Source organism: Convolutriloba macropyga, chromosome 5 (genome assembly GCF_964194025.1).
Source record: "Convolutriloba macropyga chromosome 5, txConMacr16.3, whole genome shotgun sequence".
Lineage (NCBI taxonomy): Eukaryota > Metazoa > Xenacoelomorpha > Acoela > Convolutidae > Convolutriloba > Convolutriloba macropyga.
This window is the reverse complement of record NC_134472.1, coordinates 48590102-48607221: the sequence shown is the minus strand read 5'-3', so window position 1 is coordinate 48607221 and position 17120 is coordinate 48590102. Positions and strand designations below refer to the sequence as shown.

The 17120-nt window shown below is 35.8% G+C and overlaps 2 protein-coding genes across 2 annotated transcripts in view; both read right to left on the bottom strand.

Annotated features, from left to right (window-relative positions):
• LOC142339436 (UBX domain-containing protein 1-B-like) overlaps positions 1–17120 on the bottom strand; it is a 394986-nt gene that overhangs the window by 89152 nt on the left and 288714 nt on the right. The window lies entirely within an intron of this gene.
• The window catches only part of LOC142339433 (solute carrier family 15 member 4-like), a 29877-nt gene that overhangs the window by 10861 nt on the left and 1896 nt on the right, over positions 1–17120 (bottom strand). Inside the window, exons 2-4 of the mRNA XM_075389464.1 lie at positions 10641–10926; positions 9417–9596; positions 8878–9081 (exon numbers count right to left, since the gene is read on the bottom strand). Coding sequence (XP_075245579.1) covers positions 8878–9081; positions 9417–9596; positions 10641–10926 — 670 coding nt within the window. The remainder of the gene's footprint in view (positions 1–8877; positions 9082–9416; positions 9597–10640; positions 10927–17120) is intronic.

Sequence of the window (17120 nt, the reverse complement as noted above, 5' to 3'; positions counted from 1 at the left end):
AATCTTTATTCACGTTTTGAGTTATACGTCTTGGTGATGAAATACAGCTCACTGCAAACGGGTTGTGACCTGCGTTTACAGACACTGAGCTACAACTCCACCGAAAAACTATTTAAAAAAAAGACAAAGCTCAAAAACCGAAACTTACTGTTGAATTCTTTTTTCAAAAATCACAACAGATTTAAGATTACAAAAAAAAGGATGGATAAAATTTCAACACCTCAGGAAGCCAATTAATAATGAGATTAAGTCACGAGCCCACAAAAAACATGCATCAAGAAGCCGAAACTTACGACATGACGCTGTTCAAAGCACTAAAACTTTAAGATGTTGCCCGCAAGAACTGTAAATTGTCATTCTTCCAACGAGTCATCTTAAAACCAACGAGTCTTCCTTATAAAAAGGACTACTTAGACATGAAAAAAAACAAACCCAAAAAAATGAACAGTATAGAAATCTCGAAAACTTTTTATGAAACTAAATGGTCGAAGCAATCAGCCACAACGTATAACCAAGCTCAAAAAAATGTTTGAATCACCAAAAGTAATTCAGACTTCTAATTAGCGAGATTGAGTTACATCGTGACGAAAATAAAAGCAAACAGGAGAAGGCAGGAGAAAATTGTTTTCTTCAAATATAATTTGAAAGTCATTAAAACGAACAGCTATAAATTTTTAAATAGGTTGAGATATAAGTCTTGTGGAAGCAATTCGTATCTTTCGATATCGGGTATATGACGTACAACAAGGAAAAGAAAGACAAACATAGGCAAAAAGAAAAAAAACCAAAGTTTTGCGAGATGTGTTTTCCAACGCTGTGCATTTTGCCTGCAATGTCTTTATTTAGACTTGTCAATAATGTGATAATTTGACAAGGAAACAAAATGAACTCATAAAATATGCACTTATGATCAAAAATAAAGGAAAAATTGAAGGCGTGTAGTACCAAAGAAACCGTTAGTTGAATATAAAACCGTTAATGACATTAAAATATATCTCACAGAAAAGCGATTTCCGCCTGTTTTTACTGAGCTTGCTCCCAGAGTTGAGAGAAAAAGATAAAATAGTGGTAACGTTCAAAAATTCATCAATATTTTCTCAAACCAAATATATTCAGTCATAACAAACATTAGATAACAACCGAAAAAAAGGTATAGTTTCTATTTACCTTCTTAAAACTGACTGGATCTCTGATTGGGGAAACTAAGTCATTGGGCTACAAAAAGTATAACAAATAGCAAAACGCAAGAAGTCAATAAAATTTTTACAAAACAATTGGTCACCGCCTTAAAAAACATGAGCTTAACTCTGAAACCATAATATAATCTATGTGGGTCTCGTCTACTGTAAATAGCATCTGTCAATAATCGAGCCCTGATTTGAAACTCTTGTCCTTAATTTACAAAGAAAAACATTTACATAGCGGAAATATTTTTAAAAAAAAGGTCGCGCCTGATTATAATCTGAAAAATTTTTATTCCATGGTGAGATCAAGATCAGCCGAGATATTGCCGCGCGCCTGAAAAAACACTCAATTGTTGAAGCGGTTGAATAGATCAATTCTGTACAAAACTTTTAAGTTTGTCAAAAATAAATAATGCATTTTCTAAAATTATCGAGTTTAAATTTGCAAAAAAATGGCAAAATTACAATTCCAGAAGACTCTTGAAGCCAGCGGGAGTACAACTAGCTTTTTTTAGCTTAAGAAGAATATGGTCAGTTTTAAGGTGTCCACTTCCACCAAATTTGAAGCAAGTGGGTTAAAAGAGCCATTTTTCGACCAAAAAATATGAATTTTGAGATTTAGCCTAAAAAAATCTAACCGACAAACTCGCATCGCATAATTCAGCAACACTCCTATATCTTTAGAGATAAAATCAATAAAAGTACAGTTAACAATTTTTGCATATTAGCAAAATTGACTAAAATTTGGTCAAAATTGTCAAAAATTTGGTCAAAAATGTGAACAAAAACAGGTGAATTACGTCTAATATTCGCAAAATTTTGAACCTCGATAACTCCCTATAAAAAGCGAAAGTTAAAAAAATCTCTTTATTCCATACTCTACGCTGGACGGGCTTTCTAATGAAACCAGTCTCAACTCTCTACGATGAATATATCGATAGGCCAAAATTGTCTGAACAAAAAAACCAATTGAGTATATAAATCCTCCCCCCTCAAGAGGTGTCGGAACAAAACATAAAACAAAATTATTCATTATTTGGCAGAAAAAAGCCTTTACTGAAGAATCATTAAATCAAAAAATTTCATTTTAGTAACGTAGGCTCATTCATTAGGTCGAGTGCTTTAGAAAGATCGAGGAGCGCACATGCAGTTTTTCGTTCATTTTTTTCTAAAGCGCTCAGCGAACTAAACTAATTCGTCTATTGTAAAATATTTTTCTAAAACCAATTTGCTCGATCTTTTCCGTTCGTGCCCCCAGCTTAGTGAGTGCATATTATTTGCACCCCCCCCCCCCCCCCCCAGACGCACGTGCAAAAATTTTGCAAAATGATTAACTATGTAATGGCATGTGCTCTGTAACTGGGGGCGCATAACGTACTGGAGGGGCAGAAACCGAAAAAATCCGTTAGTGGTTAGTAGTACAGGGGGAACAAACTACTGTCTAGTAGTCAGTAGTCTCTTTTGCATGCGAATAAACTTCAATTTGCGAATAAACTTCAAAAAAATTGCGAAATTGCGTGTTATAGAAAAATGGTCTATAATTAGTTGGATTGTTTGCCTTTTCTGTTTTGAACCGGTGAACAATGTTGGGTCTTTTCAATTCCCAGGCTAGTTGTCCTACTTAAAGTATGCAATAAATGGCCTTGTAGTGGTCTACTAAACATGCCGCAGCGTCAATGAAAACCCATGCTGACGATGTTGTAGGTTTCGATGGCTCCATCACACTTAGGACTTCAAAAAACTCGTGCTTTGTTATTACACGGCAAAAAATGTCAAATTTAATTGCAATCTGACAAAAACAAATATTTTATTATAATTTAAAAGATTTGTTATTTTTTAAGTGTTAGTTATTAGATTCGCCGAGTGAACTTCTCAGACTTTCAATAGATGCCACCGTTTTAATCAATTCCAAAATTTATTCATTTAATTCCATTTCAAGCGCTCATTTGGATGTCTCAAATATTCTTTCCTGAAAAAAAAGCAATTAAAAATTATTGATAGTAATGTTTTTATTTTCCCCCTATTCAACATCAAAGTCGATCAGAACTTTGCCGCGCTTGATTTATCGCGTGTTGCTGAGAAAAAACGGGTTTATAGTTATGCACAAATATCCTTCATATTGGAATATTTATCTGTATTCTGCGTCCGGAAAAATCTCGCTCAAACAATTTTCCGCTATTTCGTTTATACAATTCGTTTCAATAACATTGATTACCGATTCAAGTTGTACCCCTTTTTTGTTATCCTTTCAGCATTTAAGTGGAAAACCTCAAAGTTGTGTTTGTTTTTGTAAAAATTTGTACACGTCCTTCCAGCAAGATATCCGCCCAGTATTAGGTAGAACGTCTATAAGTAAAACAAAGGCAAATTAAAGACAATTTCTGCTTGCAGTACAAATCGGCTAACTAGGAAAAAAGATAAATGTGTAATTCCCTGAAGATTTTTTGTTACCTAAGCGTATAGAAAATTGTCTGTCGATCTAATAAATGAAAGCGAGGGAATACGATAAGCCATATTTTCGCAGATCAAGAGAAATACAATACGTGACAAGTTATGACCGGAAAAAAGGGTTGATGAAAAAGCAAATAGAATTTACATTTGAGCATAATCATGATCAGGCCATATGAGCATGTTATCCAGTAAAAAATTATCCAAATGGAGGTCTACTTAATTTTTTCACACTTTTTTGAATGACAGGAGGGTCAATTTCTAGAAGGTTATTCTAGAAGAAAAGCGCAAAAAAGGTCCAGCAAAAAATGCGCTGAAAAGACATACGTTTACAAGAGCTGCTTCTCATTCGAGAACAATTCAACTTATCAACATAACTCCTCTCCTCTCTTGACATGCATATAAGCTTCAATTTGCTAAAAGTGTGTTATAAAAAATGGTCAATAATTAGTTGGATTGTTTGCCTTTTCTGTTTTGAACCGGTGAACAATGTTGGGTCTTTTCAATTCCGAGGCTACTTGTCCTACTTAAAGTATGCAATAAATGGCCTTGTAATGGTCTACTAAACATGCCGCAGCGTCGAAAACCCATGCTGGCGATGTTGTAGGTTTCGATGGGTTCATCATACTTAGGACTTCAAAAAACTCGTTTTGTTACTAAACGGAAAAATTGTTCAATTTTAATAGCAATCTGACAGAAACGTATATTTTATTATATTTCAAAAGATTCGCTATTTTTTTAACTGTTTGTTATTAGATTCACCAAGTGAACTTTTCAGATTTTCAATAGATGTCAGTGTTTTACTCAAATCCTCAACTCACTTATTTAATTCCCTTTTAGGCCCTAATTTGGTTTCAAATTTCTGTTTCTGAAAAGCAATTAAAAATTATTGATCGTAATGTTTTTATTTTCCCCCAAATTAAATTAATTTTTCCCAAAGTAGATCAGAATTTTGTCGCGCTTGATTTTTTTATTGCGTGTTGCGGAGAAAAAACTGGTTTATAGTTATGCACAAAGATCTTTCATATAAGAGCATTTATCTGTATTCTGCGGCCTGAATAAAACTCGCTCAAACAATTTTTCGTTGTTTCGTATATAGAATTCGTCTCAATACCATCGATTACTGATTCAAGTTGTACTCTTTTTTGTTATTCTTTCAACATTTAAGTGAAATAATTCAAATTCGTTTTTGCGAAAATGCCTAAGTAAAAAAAGCAATTTAAAGACAATGACTGCTTGCAGTTAAAGTCTCCGAACTAGGAAAAAAGATATATGTATTATTCCCGGAAGACATTTTAATACCTAAGCGTATAGAAAATTAAAGGTCGATATAATAAATGAAAGCGCGGGAAAAAGATAAGCCATATTATCGCAGATCAAGAGAAACACAATACGTGACAAGTTATGAGTGGAATAAAGGGTTGATTAAAAATCAAAAAAGAGAATTTATATTTGAGCATAAACATGATCAGGCTATATGAGCATTTTATCCAGTAACTATTCATCCAAATGAAGGTCTGCTTAATGTTTTCACTCACTTTTTTGATATTCTTTCGATAGCTTCTATGAACAACAACACTACTCTCTTCGCTCCGCTCACCATTTTTGTTCAACAACCAAATGAAAATCACAATTTTGCATGTGAAGCATTGTCTTTTGTATCCTGCCTCAAGACAACTGGACCCATTAAATACAAAATAAGCCGATTAACATCCGAAAAATTACTCTCGAATGACAGGCGAGTCAATTTATTTAAGGTGCTGTAGGGTGCGGAAATATCAGAAGGAGGTAGGGTTCGAACCCCGACCTCCTGAGTCCGATTCCTTCACCTCTACAGAGGCAATAACCACGGCTATCAGGGCCTTATCATCCAATAGCTAACAATTGGTTTTGTTTGATCAACAAACTTTATATCGGACTGAGAACAATTCAAAAATCAAAAAGAATGGGTGAAAAACTCACTTGAGAAGTCACAGATTATTCTAGATTCCTGTTCCGACCCGGATTCGAGATTCCATATGGATTAAGCGTTGAGCATCGGCTGCTTGAGGCCTCATTTCTTGTTTAAATAAAAATTTATATATTTGGGTATGATAGGTTTTTGTTGAAGCTTTTGTTGTGATGTTCGATAGCGGTGGGTTGATGTCTCCACCAAAGTGTTCCGTGTATGGTGTTATTCTGGTTGTCGAGTTTGGAATGAGTTTAATTTCCTGAATTATTTCTGCTATTTTGTCTGCGCTTGTGATTTTTGACCATTTGGTGTCATTATTTAAAACTGATAGTAGTCTTTTTATGGTTTGTATCAGGCGTTTTATCATACCTGTTGTCTGTGGTCACCAGCTGGTGCTAATATTAGCTTTGTTATTATCATTGCAGAATATTTCAAATTGTCTTGATTTGAATTTTTGTACCTGATCGCATCTTAGATTTCTAGGTATTCCTTGGAGTTGAATTTTTTTAAATATTGAAGTCCTGTTTCTGAGTCGCGGTTACGATATAACTTGTAGGTATCTTGAGCAACTGTCTACTGATGCTAGTATGTATGAGTCTTTTGAATATTTGTCCTGTATTGGTCCTGCGAAGTCCATTTGCACTTCTTCGTTTGTATCATAAAATGGTGGTAACCGTGATGTTACGTTTTTTGGAATTATAGGCATTAAGTTCTTACCAATTTTGATGCATCGTGTACAGTTCTGGGTTAGCGTAAAAATCTCCCGATGGATACGGGAAAACATAAGATTCGCTAAATGAATCATCCCCGATTGGCCGGGATGGTTGTGATGTATCGAGTTCATTATCAGTTTCGTAATTGGGTGGGGATTGACAATTTTCCGTCATATAGGATGCATCCGGATGTGGTCGTACTTAATTCTCTTTTTATGAAGTGCCAATATTTACTGAAGTGCTTTAATTTTTCCTAGTCCTTTTCGATAATTGGTGTAATTTTGCTCTGGGGGTCAGCCTTTGTTGCTTCGACGATAAAAATTTCACCAAAATCTTTATCCAAGTTTTTAAGGTAATCTGGGGAATTATTGTAATCGATATCTAAGAAGGGATTGTGCTGTTGTTTATTCTCTATCGGTAGTCGTCTTCGATCTATGTTAGTGATTTCATCGGTCTGGGTGGCTATTGTGTTCGTAAGGGGTTGTTGATCGCCAATTGGTAAATCCATTTTTATCTAGTTTGGGGCTCTGAATAGTGTTTTGATTGGTACTGAATAAGTATCTAGTTGGGGTCTTTTTCTGGTAGTTACATGTACTTTTCGGTCAAATAAGATGTTCAGGGAGTTTTGAAATTGAATTTGCATATTTAATTGTTATTGGAATTTGTTTACTTTTAAGTTTGGCAAATAAATTAGAGTGCAACTGTTTAACAATGTTTGAGTGGCGAACAAAAACAAGCGCTTTATTTTTGTTCGTTCCGTTTGGATTGAAATTTGACGCCATATTCCGTGTTGCACTTTTGTGCTCTCTGATTGGTTAGTTCTCTGTGCGCGGTATGTAGTGTAAAATGTAATGCAATTATTGTGTTTATTGCATAATTTTCGTCGACGTTTTCAACAGTTGGTGGTGATTTTGGGTGTCTACTTAGATAATCCGCGAATCCCATATCTTTACCAGCTATGGTAGGAGTCTGTCGACCAAACGTGTTTATCTGCTTTGATATGTCTTATTGCCTCTGTTGTTTTTTAGTGCCGAGAGTAACGCTTGATGATACGTTTGGAGTGTGAAATGAAACGCGAACAGGTAGTATTTGAAATGTTCGACCGACCACACAACGGCTAACAATTCTAATTCATTGATGCTATACCTTTGTTCATTTTTGTTGAGAAATATGCTTGCGTTCGCTATTGGGTACGATGCATCGTTGTTTTTGTTCTAAGCATGCAACTAATCCTTTACTTGCATCGCATTTTACTCTTGTTTCGCTATTTATGTCGAATTCTACAATTGTTTTTGTTTCTTGTTTTATTTTGATAAACACGTTCGTGTGTTTTTCGTCCCAATCAAATTTTTGGAATCTAGATCAGATGGAATGTTGCCGCGCAGGTTTGAACCCTTCTGACTGCGCCATGTGTGTGGTTTGCGCACGTGCAAAAAGTTGAAATTCTTTGAAATGTACAAAGATATCCCCAATATAGCTACGCTCACTTTAGAACTAACCAGGTCTCATGTTCGGTTATACCAAGAACCAAGTGCAGTTGAGTCAAAACCATAAACACTTTACTAAATATCTGCCTAGTTTTTCTTTTAACTTCAACGTTAACACAAAAAATGATTAAACAATGCGTGTTTTAGCATCAAGCTAATTGTTCAGAAGCTGTTCCTTCTCTCCGAACCATTTTGCACTACCTTCAATACTTTAAATTTTTTTGCACTACCTTCAATACTTTAATTTTTTTAAATTTACTTTAAATATTGAATTCAAAAAGGAAAGTGAAGTCGACGCACTTTTCAGCTCACTGCTAGTAAATTGCCGTCACTGGAGCTCAACTGCTTAATAATGCAAAAGACAGAACAATTTAGATTACACAAAACTCAGGAAGTCAAGAGTGAAAAATTCACTCAAGAAGCCAAAATTGCACACGATTACTATAATTGCTTCAAACTTTGTTCGAAAGCAGGTAGAAAACTATCAATCTGCTCATTAAATTTGCTGGGATGAAAACTCATCCCAGTTACTTAATGCATCATTAAAGTGCAAAAAAAAGAGAAGTTAATATAGAACATTCGCTGAAATGAATCATCTGATTCATGTACAAAAAAACAAGAGTTTTAATAAAAAAAATAGTAACAAGCATACCATCGGACGAATTGCTCTCGGTCTTTGCATGCAGTTAGCTTAGGATTAGTGAAGCCATCCGCACTAGATAGATGGGGTGGGGCAGAAGAGAGAGGGTCCAAAACACCTATTTATAAAACACCTATTCATCATAGAGTTTTGCTTTTACGGCAGCCTCGATGCAGCCTACACTAGGATCTTACTGAGGCTCCAAGGGGAGCTAAACAGCAACGTAACGCTTTGGGCTTTACATGTTTATCCCGCTTCTTTTGACGAGAAGTCAGATCGCTCACGCCAGCAAAAAAAAACTAACAGAAAACAGTCAAGGGAAAATTTTGCATTAAAAAGACAAACGACTATAGCTTGAATAGTTTGAATAATAGCTTCAAACTTCATTTGGCATCAAATAATAAGGCAGCAAAGGCAATGCAATGCCCAATAAAAAAATCGTAAAGATACTAACATGCACAGATAAATCCAATTAGAATTCTTGTTTCTGTCTGTAAATTGGGCATGCTTTGATAACATTGAAGGATAGGTATGACCAGAGTCTCAGCCAGGAAGATCAGGATAAGCGCTGGAATATAGGAGAACATATTCAGCCAGACAGCTGGCAGCGTGAATTTGTCCGAGACTGCAGAGAGATCAACCAATTTCATGTGTAGTCCTAAAAGGGATTCATATGTCATCGCATAAAGGAGCTATCATCAAAACAACACCTCATTCAACGCGATCGCCTAATTAGTGTATTTACCTGGCAGCCATAAAATGCTTATAGTTGTATATTTTAAAAAATCTAGCCTATTATACAGGAACTCATTCAGCTAAAACTGGTATATAATTTTTTAAAAAGTGGTTTCTTAAATGGTCAAATGTACGCATTTATCCCAATTGAAGTTAATGACAAAATAATGACACGCATTAAACAGATTGCGCTAAGAAAAAAGAAATAAACGGTATTTTAACCAACTCAATTACTGCATGTGAATTCAACTGACAAACCTTGTGTGAGAAAGGAGGAAACTGTTTGATAGTAGAGCACCCAGAATGAAGAGAAGGAGAGTAAGACAGGAACCAGTCTCATGAGTGTTCTGACAGCGTCCACTAGCTGATTTTGAAAAGGGCCATCAAACCTCTCCATTGCTAGATCAACTATAGATCGCTTTTCGCCTCTCTTCGTAGCTGAAACACAACAGAACAACTATCTCGTTTCAACTATTGCTAAATTCGAATTTTGAACTAATGAAAGCTGTGATTGTAAAATTTTTGCTTAGAAATGTCATGAATCAATCTTCAAATCTAGTTCTTGTATATTGTCGCTTGCTTGGCGAACACTCTCGTTCCACATGTTCCTACACTTAAGGGTTTCGAGTAAATCCATCCGTGAAAGAACCCGAATTATAGGAATATACATATATCTCATACTAAAATTGAGACATGGAAAAAGTAGGACGTGGAAAATTTAGAGAGAGCTTTAAAATTTGCCGTGATTTGCATAACCTATCGACTGCTGTCATACCCAACAACTCGTATATAAACCATTTTGATCATATTTGGCGCCAGTTTACAATTTGTGTATTTCAGATAATTCGAGATAGTCAGATGTGTAATTACAAACCCCCAATATGGCAAATTAGTCTTGTTCGAAAAGTCATTTAATAGAGCTTACTCAAAAATATCATTTCATTAGGACTACCTTTTGTTTAAAACGGTTAAACAAGCTGACTTTAGCTATGAACATGAAATTTCGATCCGAGAAATATGCAATATGATCAAATGTAAACAGTAAGACGATCAATTCGAATGACTCTCACATTTCTCTATAACCCAAATACTGGGATGCTTGAAATGTTTTAGGCTATAGAAATCTATACTGAAACGTGATCCGTAAACTCATTTAATGAAAGCATTGTCGATTCTGAGCTCAAAGAAATGGTCGACCGGACAATAGATCGCAAGTATAATAGATCGAAAATAGTAAATCTCTCTAATTAGCAGAAAGGAAGCTCTATTTGCAAGCTATCATGAGATTACCTCATCAGGCCATACCTCACTAGCCATTTCCATGTCTTAGCTGCCTGTGGGTCTTGATATGAATCTATCAAAGGCAATATGATGGGCCAATACGCAATTTGAATAATTTCATTTTGGATTTGTTGTCCCAATTGTTGCTTACGATCTATTGTCCTAGCACCAAACAAAACGATATGGTATTCGAAACTTGACCTTCTTTTTGGCGATCTCTTGCTTCCTCAGACATGGAATACTTCATTACTTGGAAAACCTTCGAGTAACTTCTCTTACTCGGCTCTGGTTTCTCATACTTTACAGAACCGACTGCGAATATGAGAAGCGATATAAACATGGCGAAAACGCCCATTATGTATCCATAATAAAAGTTGATGTTCTGCTGAATGAAGCAGACAAGTAGCGTGCTTAAAAGTAAGCCCAGAATTTGACTGAGCAGAATCCAGTTGAAGAATCTTCGCGGATCCATTTTTAGGACCTCAACCTGTTGCAAATCCTCATAAATATCATCAAATGCATGTGTAAGCTTATATCAAATAGTATTTGTGAGGATAAAAACATGAATCTAATCATACCAATTTATGAAAATCGTTAATCTGAAAACGTGTCCTAGAAGCTTCAACTGATTATTGAGCACCCCATTTTTATGTACAAAGGCACGTCATGAACATCTGGCAAAACTGTGCAACAAACATATTAATGAGAAAAACCCATTTGTATTGAAATGTGCTTATTTTACAGTGTTACAAAATTATGATAGAACTGTTGTTCCAGTAAAATGATTACACTTTCGTAGTGCTTCTACAATGAAAAATATTCCTGAACTGATTGAGGAAAAAAATAATGAAGAAAATTTAATCACCTATAGAACTTGGAAAAAAATTGAACCACGCCTGTAGGTCATTTTAATTCTGCAAGGTATTCTCCTCATAGGATCAATTGTACTGATTAATTGCGCGTTTTTCAAAACAGAAAAAGACTGTACCTCTATGATATAAGCTGCCAACTATCCTAAAAAACATGGTACATCCACAAAAACATTACAATTGATTTGTGTTTTAATGTTCCGACCCACCCCACTTATGGAGGAACTATATGCTCCACTGGTTTTTGTTCAGTCAGTTTTGGTTGTTCGATATATTTATCGAAGAGAGTAGTGAATGGTATCACTAGAAATCCCGTCCAGTAGAGTGTAAAATTTTGTCATTTCCAAGACGTTATTGAGGTTCAAAGTCTTCGTGAACATTTCACTTTTCACCTTGATTTTATACACAATTTCAAACATTTTTTAAAAATTTCTTTAATTACTTATGTTACAGGTTTCAAAATTTTTGGATTTTAGTAAACCTCAAGCGATATTGAGGCTCTTTTTTGTCGCATCGTGGTCTTTTAGAATAAAACATATTGGAATTTGATCTATTTTAGAGCCTTTTCATTGCTTTTATTTTGCGGCCATTTGAATTCTGTTGTATTTTCTCATGATTTTCCAGCGAAGTATAACAAATGGGAATCACTTCTTTTACAGGTGAAGATATGCTGTTGTCCAAATTGGTCTGTGGTCAATCAATGAAATTGATACTGAATGTTTTTTGTTCTTTATTTCGTATTGTTACTAAGTCCCTATATTGATGGGTCTCGTTGAAGTTCTAACGAGGTCCAAAATGAATGTAAAGAAGGTCTTCAGTTTAAGGCATTGATTACTTTAAAACTATTTGTTTTGGTAAATATTTTTTTAATTTCTGTTTTGACTACAGCTGTTATTTTTCTGTAGTTTTGTCAGTCTCAGTAAAGATGGTCCCATTGCTTTCAGAAGCGAAATAACAAAAAAACTTGGCAATGCTCCAGCTCAAAGCCAATCGACTTTATGACGGGACAGACATTGTTTCCAAAAAATATTAAAAGTTTTGAGCTGGACGGTTCTTCTTAATGTTGTTGACTTGCCGTTTGTTCCATTTCATTTCTTGAAGTCAATAATGAGGCAAAACTTAATCTAAAATTCTTTTTGGACTGATAACTAATCACAGACTTAAAACTAACGCCCACTAATTCAGTAAAAATTTGGTGAATTTCTGAGTTTTGTCTATAGTTGGTTTTTCACTCAACTGGGTTCTTTTGGTTAAATTGGAAAAATTTGCCTTGGACATTTTCGTAGACTCGAAAATTAATCATTATTACAAGCTATCCTAGCTGCTTTACCATTAAATCTATGTGCTTGCGCTAAGTTGTCTTAGTTTTCTGAATTCACTATGGGGTTGGAGTTTGTATTTTTTTTAAATTTTTAAAACCAAAATCTTTCAAAGAGATTGAACTTTTATTAAGGATACTTTCGGGTCTTTATTTTTGCATGTTTTGTAAAAAAATTAATCGTCAATTTACTAGAACAATTGTTCTATAAAATCTAAGCGCAAACACGACTTATCTCACTCGTTACTCACAGTGATTATATAGCTTGAACAACCTCTATTTGGGTGTGATCTTATTTTTGAAACCTTTTTACACTGATAATTGACTTCAGAGGTCTTTTTTTACTTCAGAACTCACTCTTAAGCATAAATTAAGCATTTGGAATCCATGCCAAATTAAATAGAGGCCATGTGTTACTTAAAACTTATTAAACTGAGAGATTTAATTTCAAAACGGAATAGATGTTGATTTAGGGATATCACTTTTCGTTTTTTTTTTTTGTAAAATTAGTGATTAACTTTCTTAAATTAGTTTCTTCTCCTACTTGAGAACCTTGATTCGAGTTGATTTCATATCAGGCGTTTCGTATGCTAATTTTAGTGGAAAAAATGATCTCATTGGTATGAACCACCTTTTTTGTATAGACGTCTGTCCTTTTTAAAGAAACTACCGAAGTTTAAATACTTCTTCTAAGGCAGTCTATCTTTGCTTCCAGACAATGACACAACAGTTTGGATCAGCGGGATCGAAACTTTAAATGCCACCACAAATTACAGCATTTCCTTGTTATACTTCATAACAGTTGGAAATTAAAAAGATCTATTGAAACTTTAGGTGATAAAATTTCAGCTGATTTGATTACATGAAGTTGCACTTCCTTTTGCGGCATCTTCCAAAGGACAAAAAATGTAATCATTTAACCTATTATATGCCCTACGTGGTACCACATTTAAACAGAGCTGTCATTGGATTAAAAATCAAAAGTAGGACAATTATCCAAATTTTTCTCAAAAATCCAAAATTTTCTAAATACACTTCATTTAAAAGGCAAATAAAAAATGAAAATTAAAACACAAACCAACTCATGTCGGAAGAATTGCTCTCGGACGACAGGCGGGTAGAAAAACATTTGACCCCCCGGGATTCGAACCATTGACCTCCCGCTTCAAAACCATATGCACTGCCAACTGTGCTATTTGGCGTGGCCGGTCAATTGGCGACACGCTTTTTAGCCGACACTTAAGCAAATATAGCAACTCGAAAACCACAGTTCATGATAATTACCCGCGCACTAATTGGGTAAAGTAGCGTTCCTTAGTTGTAAAACAAACAATATTTGGTTACAACTACTAACTAATTTTGACATGCCTCAGCGGCCCGTGGGACTTGATATGAATCTATCACAACCGAACATATTATTACCGCCGAACATAATTATGTGGACGCTTCTAATAACACTATTCAGATTATATCGTACCAATTTCTGTCATTTTCTCGTCGTCCTGATGAAATCTGTCGGCCTATTGGCGTGTCGGCTAATACCCCTAGCCCCTATTTGGACCTTATTTTGGCTATGCTGCAACCGACTTTATATTAGCAAAAAGATTTCCTTCGGAGTGAGAGCAGAAGAGATCACTCAAAAATGAAGAACGAAAGCGTGAAAAAGTCACTTGAGAAGTCAAAGAATGTTCTAGAGGAAAAGCGCAAAATGGTCCAGCGAAAAGTTCGCAAAAAAAAGACTAACACGTTTACAATAATTGCTATGAACTTCGTTCAAGAGCAATTAAAAAATTGATCGTTTTAACATTGAAATACCTGGACTATTTTACACTAAATAAAACAGCTCGATAAACCAGAAGGTCAACAGTAATCTCTGTTCAGCCTGAACCATAACTGCCACATTACCAGAAAGAAGCCGCCATTGATCCCATAACCCTTATTGGGGTTGAATGGAAAAAATTAAAATGATTTTAGTACAAAAATATTTTAGAGAACTATTTTCATGCCATTCCGTAGTTAGACATTTTCGTGTTTCTTAATGAGGGGATACAAGGGCTTGCAGCAATACAAATCATAACCAAGCAACGTCGGAAAAATTGATCTCAAACTACCAGCTGGGGCTGAGGAGTGCTAGCATTGGGGTTAATGGAGGGAGGGGGTAGGTTTCGGAGGGCTGAAGGAGAGGGGGCACAAATCGTCAGGTCAAGGAACGTGGACGGTGTTTTCGGGTGAATGAGGGGTCACTTTTTAGGAACCGCCTTTCATACCATAAAATTGTCTCCTCAAAACAGTTTCGGTGAAATGCATACTTAGAGAATAGTAAATCGCAAGGCTCTAAAAAGGTTGCTCAGCCACTCAGAAAAATTACACTAAAAAGAATACAGGACTAATATACTTGCCAAACTTCGTTTAAGAGCGACTAATAAGCATTAAAGACCGTAACTAAGAAAAAAGTTCAACTAGCAGGCCTCTAAAATTAGCCTTTATGGGTTTATCCCGCTTCTACTCCGGATTTAGGTTTTATGACACCACTCATTTGAGATTGCTTTGCTGCTGTTTTAAAATGGTTTGAGCAGATTGAATTCCGCATTCCAATAAAAATACACAAACTAACGACGGACGAATTGGTTCCGAAAACAAGCAGGGTTCGATTCTTTAGAAAACCTTTGTAGTTATTAAAATTCACCTGCAAATGTCATCCTATAGCAAACTTTTAAAACTTTTTGAGGGCTACGTGGGAGACTTAATTGAACGCCATACTTCATCCAAGTGAAAACAACAACTGCATCAACTGATTCGTAGCTAACTTTTTCACCTTGTAACGTCTGAAGAGATCGTTTGAGTCGCGGATGCTAATGTGTCTCATATGAGTGTAGTCACCCTCCAGACAATTTAGAGCTCGGGCTACTGTAAAAGTTTCTCCAAATGCGCACTTTGTGGGGCTTACTCAGTTCCTGTACATACCTAACTGCAATATAAATCTCGAAATTCAGTTTTTGATAGATCGAAAACGTATCTCTTCAGTCACAATGCATTTAGTCAGCATTATTCTCCTTTTTACGTGGCTAAACCAACTGCATAAGCCTTTGAACTAAATAGGATGTCCGTGACTTCCATCGTTTTAGCTCTTCTCGTTTCATGCTATTAAGGATCCATTCTTGCTCAACTTCTATTTGTTTTGTAGTATCGATCAACAGGCAGCAACCCGTTTACATATCTGGTATTCAAAACTCCCGTCAAACAGTAGCAGGATATTAAGTCCCTCTCGCGTACCGGCAGGGAGATTAGCTATAGGTATTCCATATTGTAGTTTGGAAAACACAGGATCGATGGTATGAGTTCGCTCCTAATTAGCGTTTCCAAGTTTTCCAACGGATTATGGGAATCGGGATGGTTCTAGTTATAAACTTCAGCATAATTTGCACGGCATTGGTCAACGCTTTTGTAGTCCTTTTGAGGAGAGATCTTTTAATTATTACTAAGTTTTTTCATCAAATTGGTGTATGTTTTGTTCTATAAATTGAGAGAAAGAAGTAGGGGTTCCTAGAACTGATCCAAGGACGGGGTGACCCTCTAATAGTTGCACTATGCATTTAACGAACGCTTTTCTGGCTTTATTGAGGTGCTTTCGTTTAAGGATGAAGTGGCACTTAACATCGTATCCAAAGCCTTCAAATATTAGAAAATTTCCGAAAGATCCTGCAGCGTTCCCATCGTCTCCATACCACTTGTGGAGTATGCTTGGGTCATCAATTTGGCGGTTGAGAGACAGCATTTCTATTCTATACATCGTCATGGCTAGCGGGTCACCCTGAGTGGTGCCTTCTTCAGATTTTTGTTAATTTGTTAGTAATATATGGTTTTTTGAATGAACTCATGAGGGCATAGTACCGGGAAGGGCATAGTTCTTGTATATTGAGGGTAAGTTTGCGGTTCAGATTGTTAAACGCGTTCTTGGCATCGATAAGAAGGATGGAGATTTTGTGATTCGACTTTTGTGGGCAGTCCGCACAGAAAGAATGGCATGCACTATACACTTTGCCCTAAGCGTTACTGTTTGTTTCCGCGAAACTGCAAGAGATCTACTTTAACGCATTTAACTATTTAAACTTACAATTCTTAGCAGACTTCACCAATGCCGATAGGCCGTACACCAGGGTATTTAGCAAGGGAAACGAGTCTGCATGCGTTATAGGGATCAAAGAAAACTAAATAAGCAAAGGCCCCTCCCCACACTGTGTGAGTATTGACTGGTCCGGGACCCTCTCAGCACTAAGATCTAATTTCGTATTTTTCAGATCTATCAATAAAATGAAAATGTTTCGAACATCTGCTGAGGAAAATTTTAAACGAAAGACAGACAACTCTAGAAAACAAACAACTTATGGCGAAAGTAGATGAGTCAAACTAACAAACTATCAAAACTAACTAAAGAGTGCTTTAGAAGCTGTTTGTCCAGTTCTACCAGTGCGTGCGAAGACAAGTGGAGAAAAC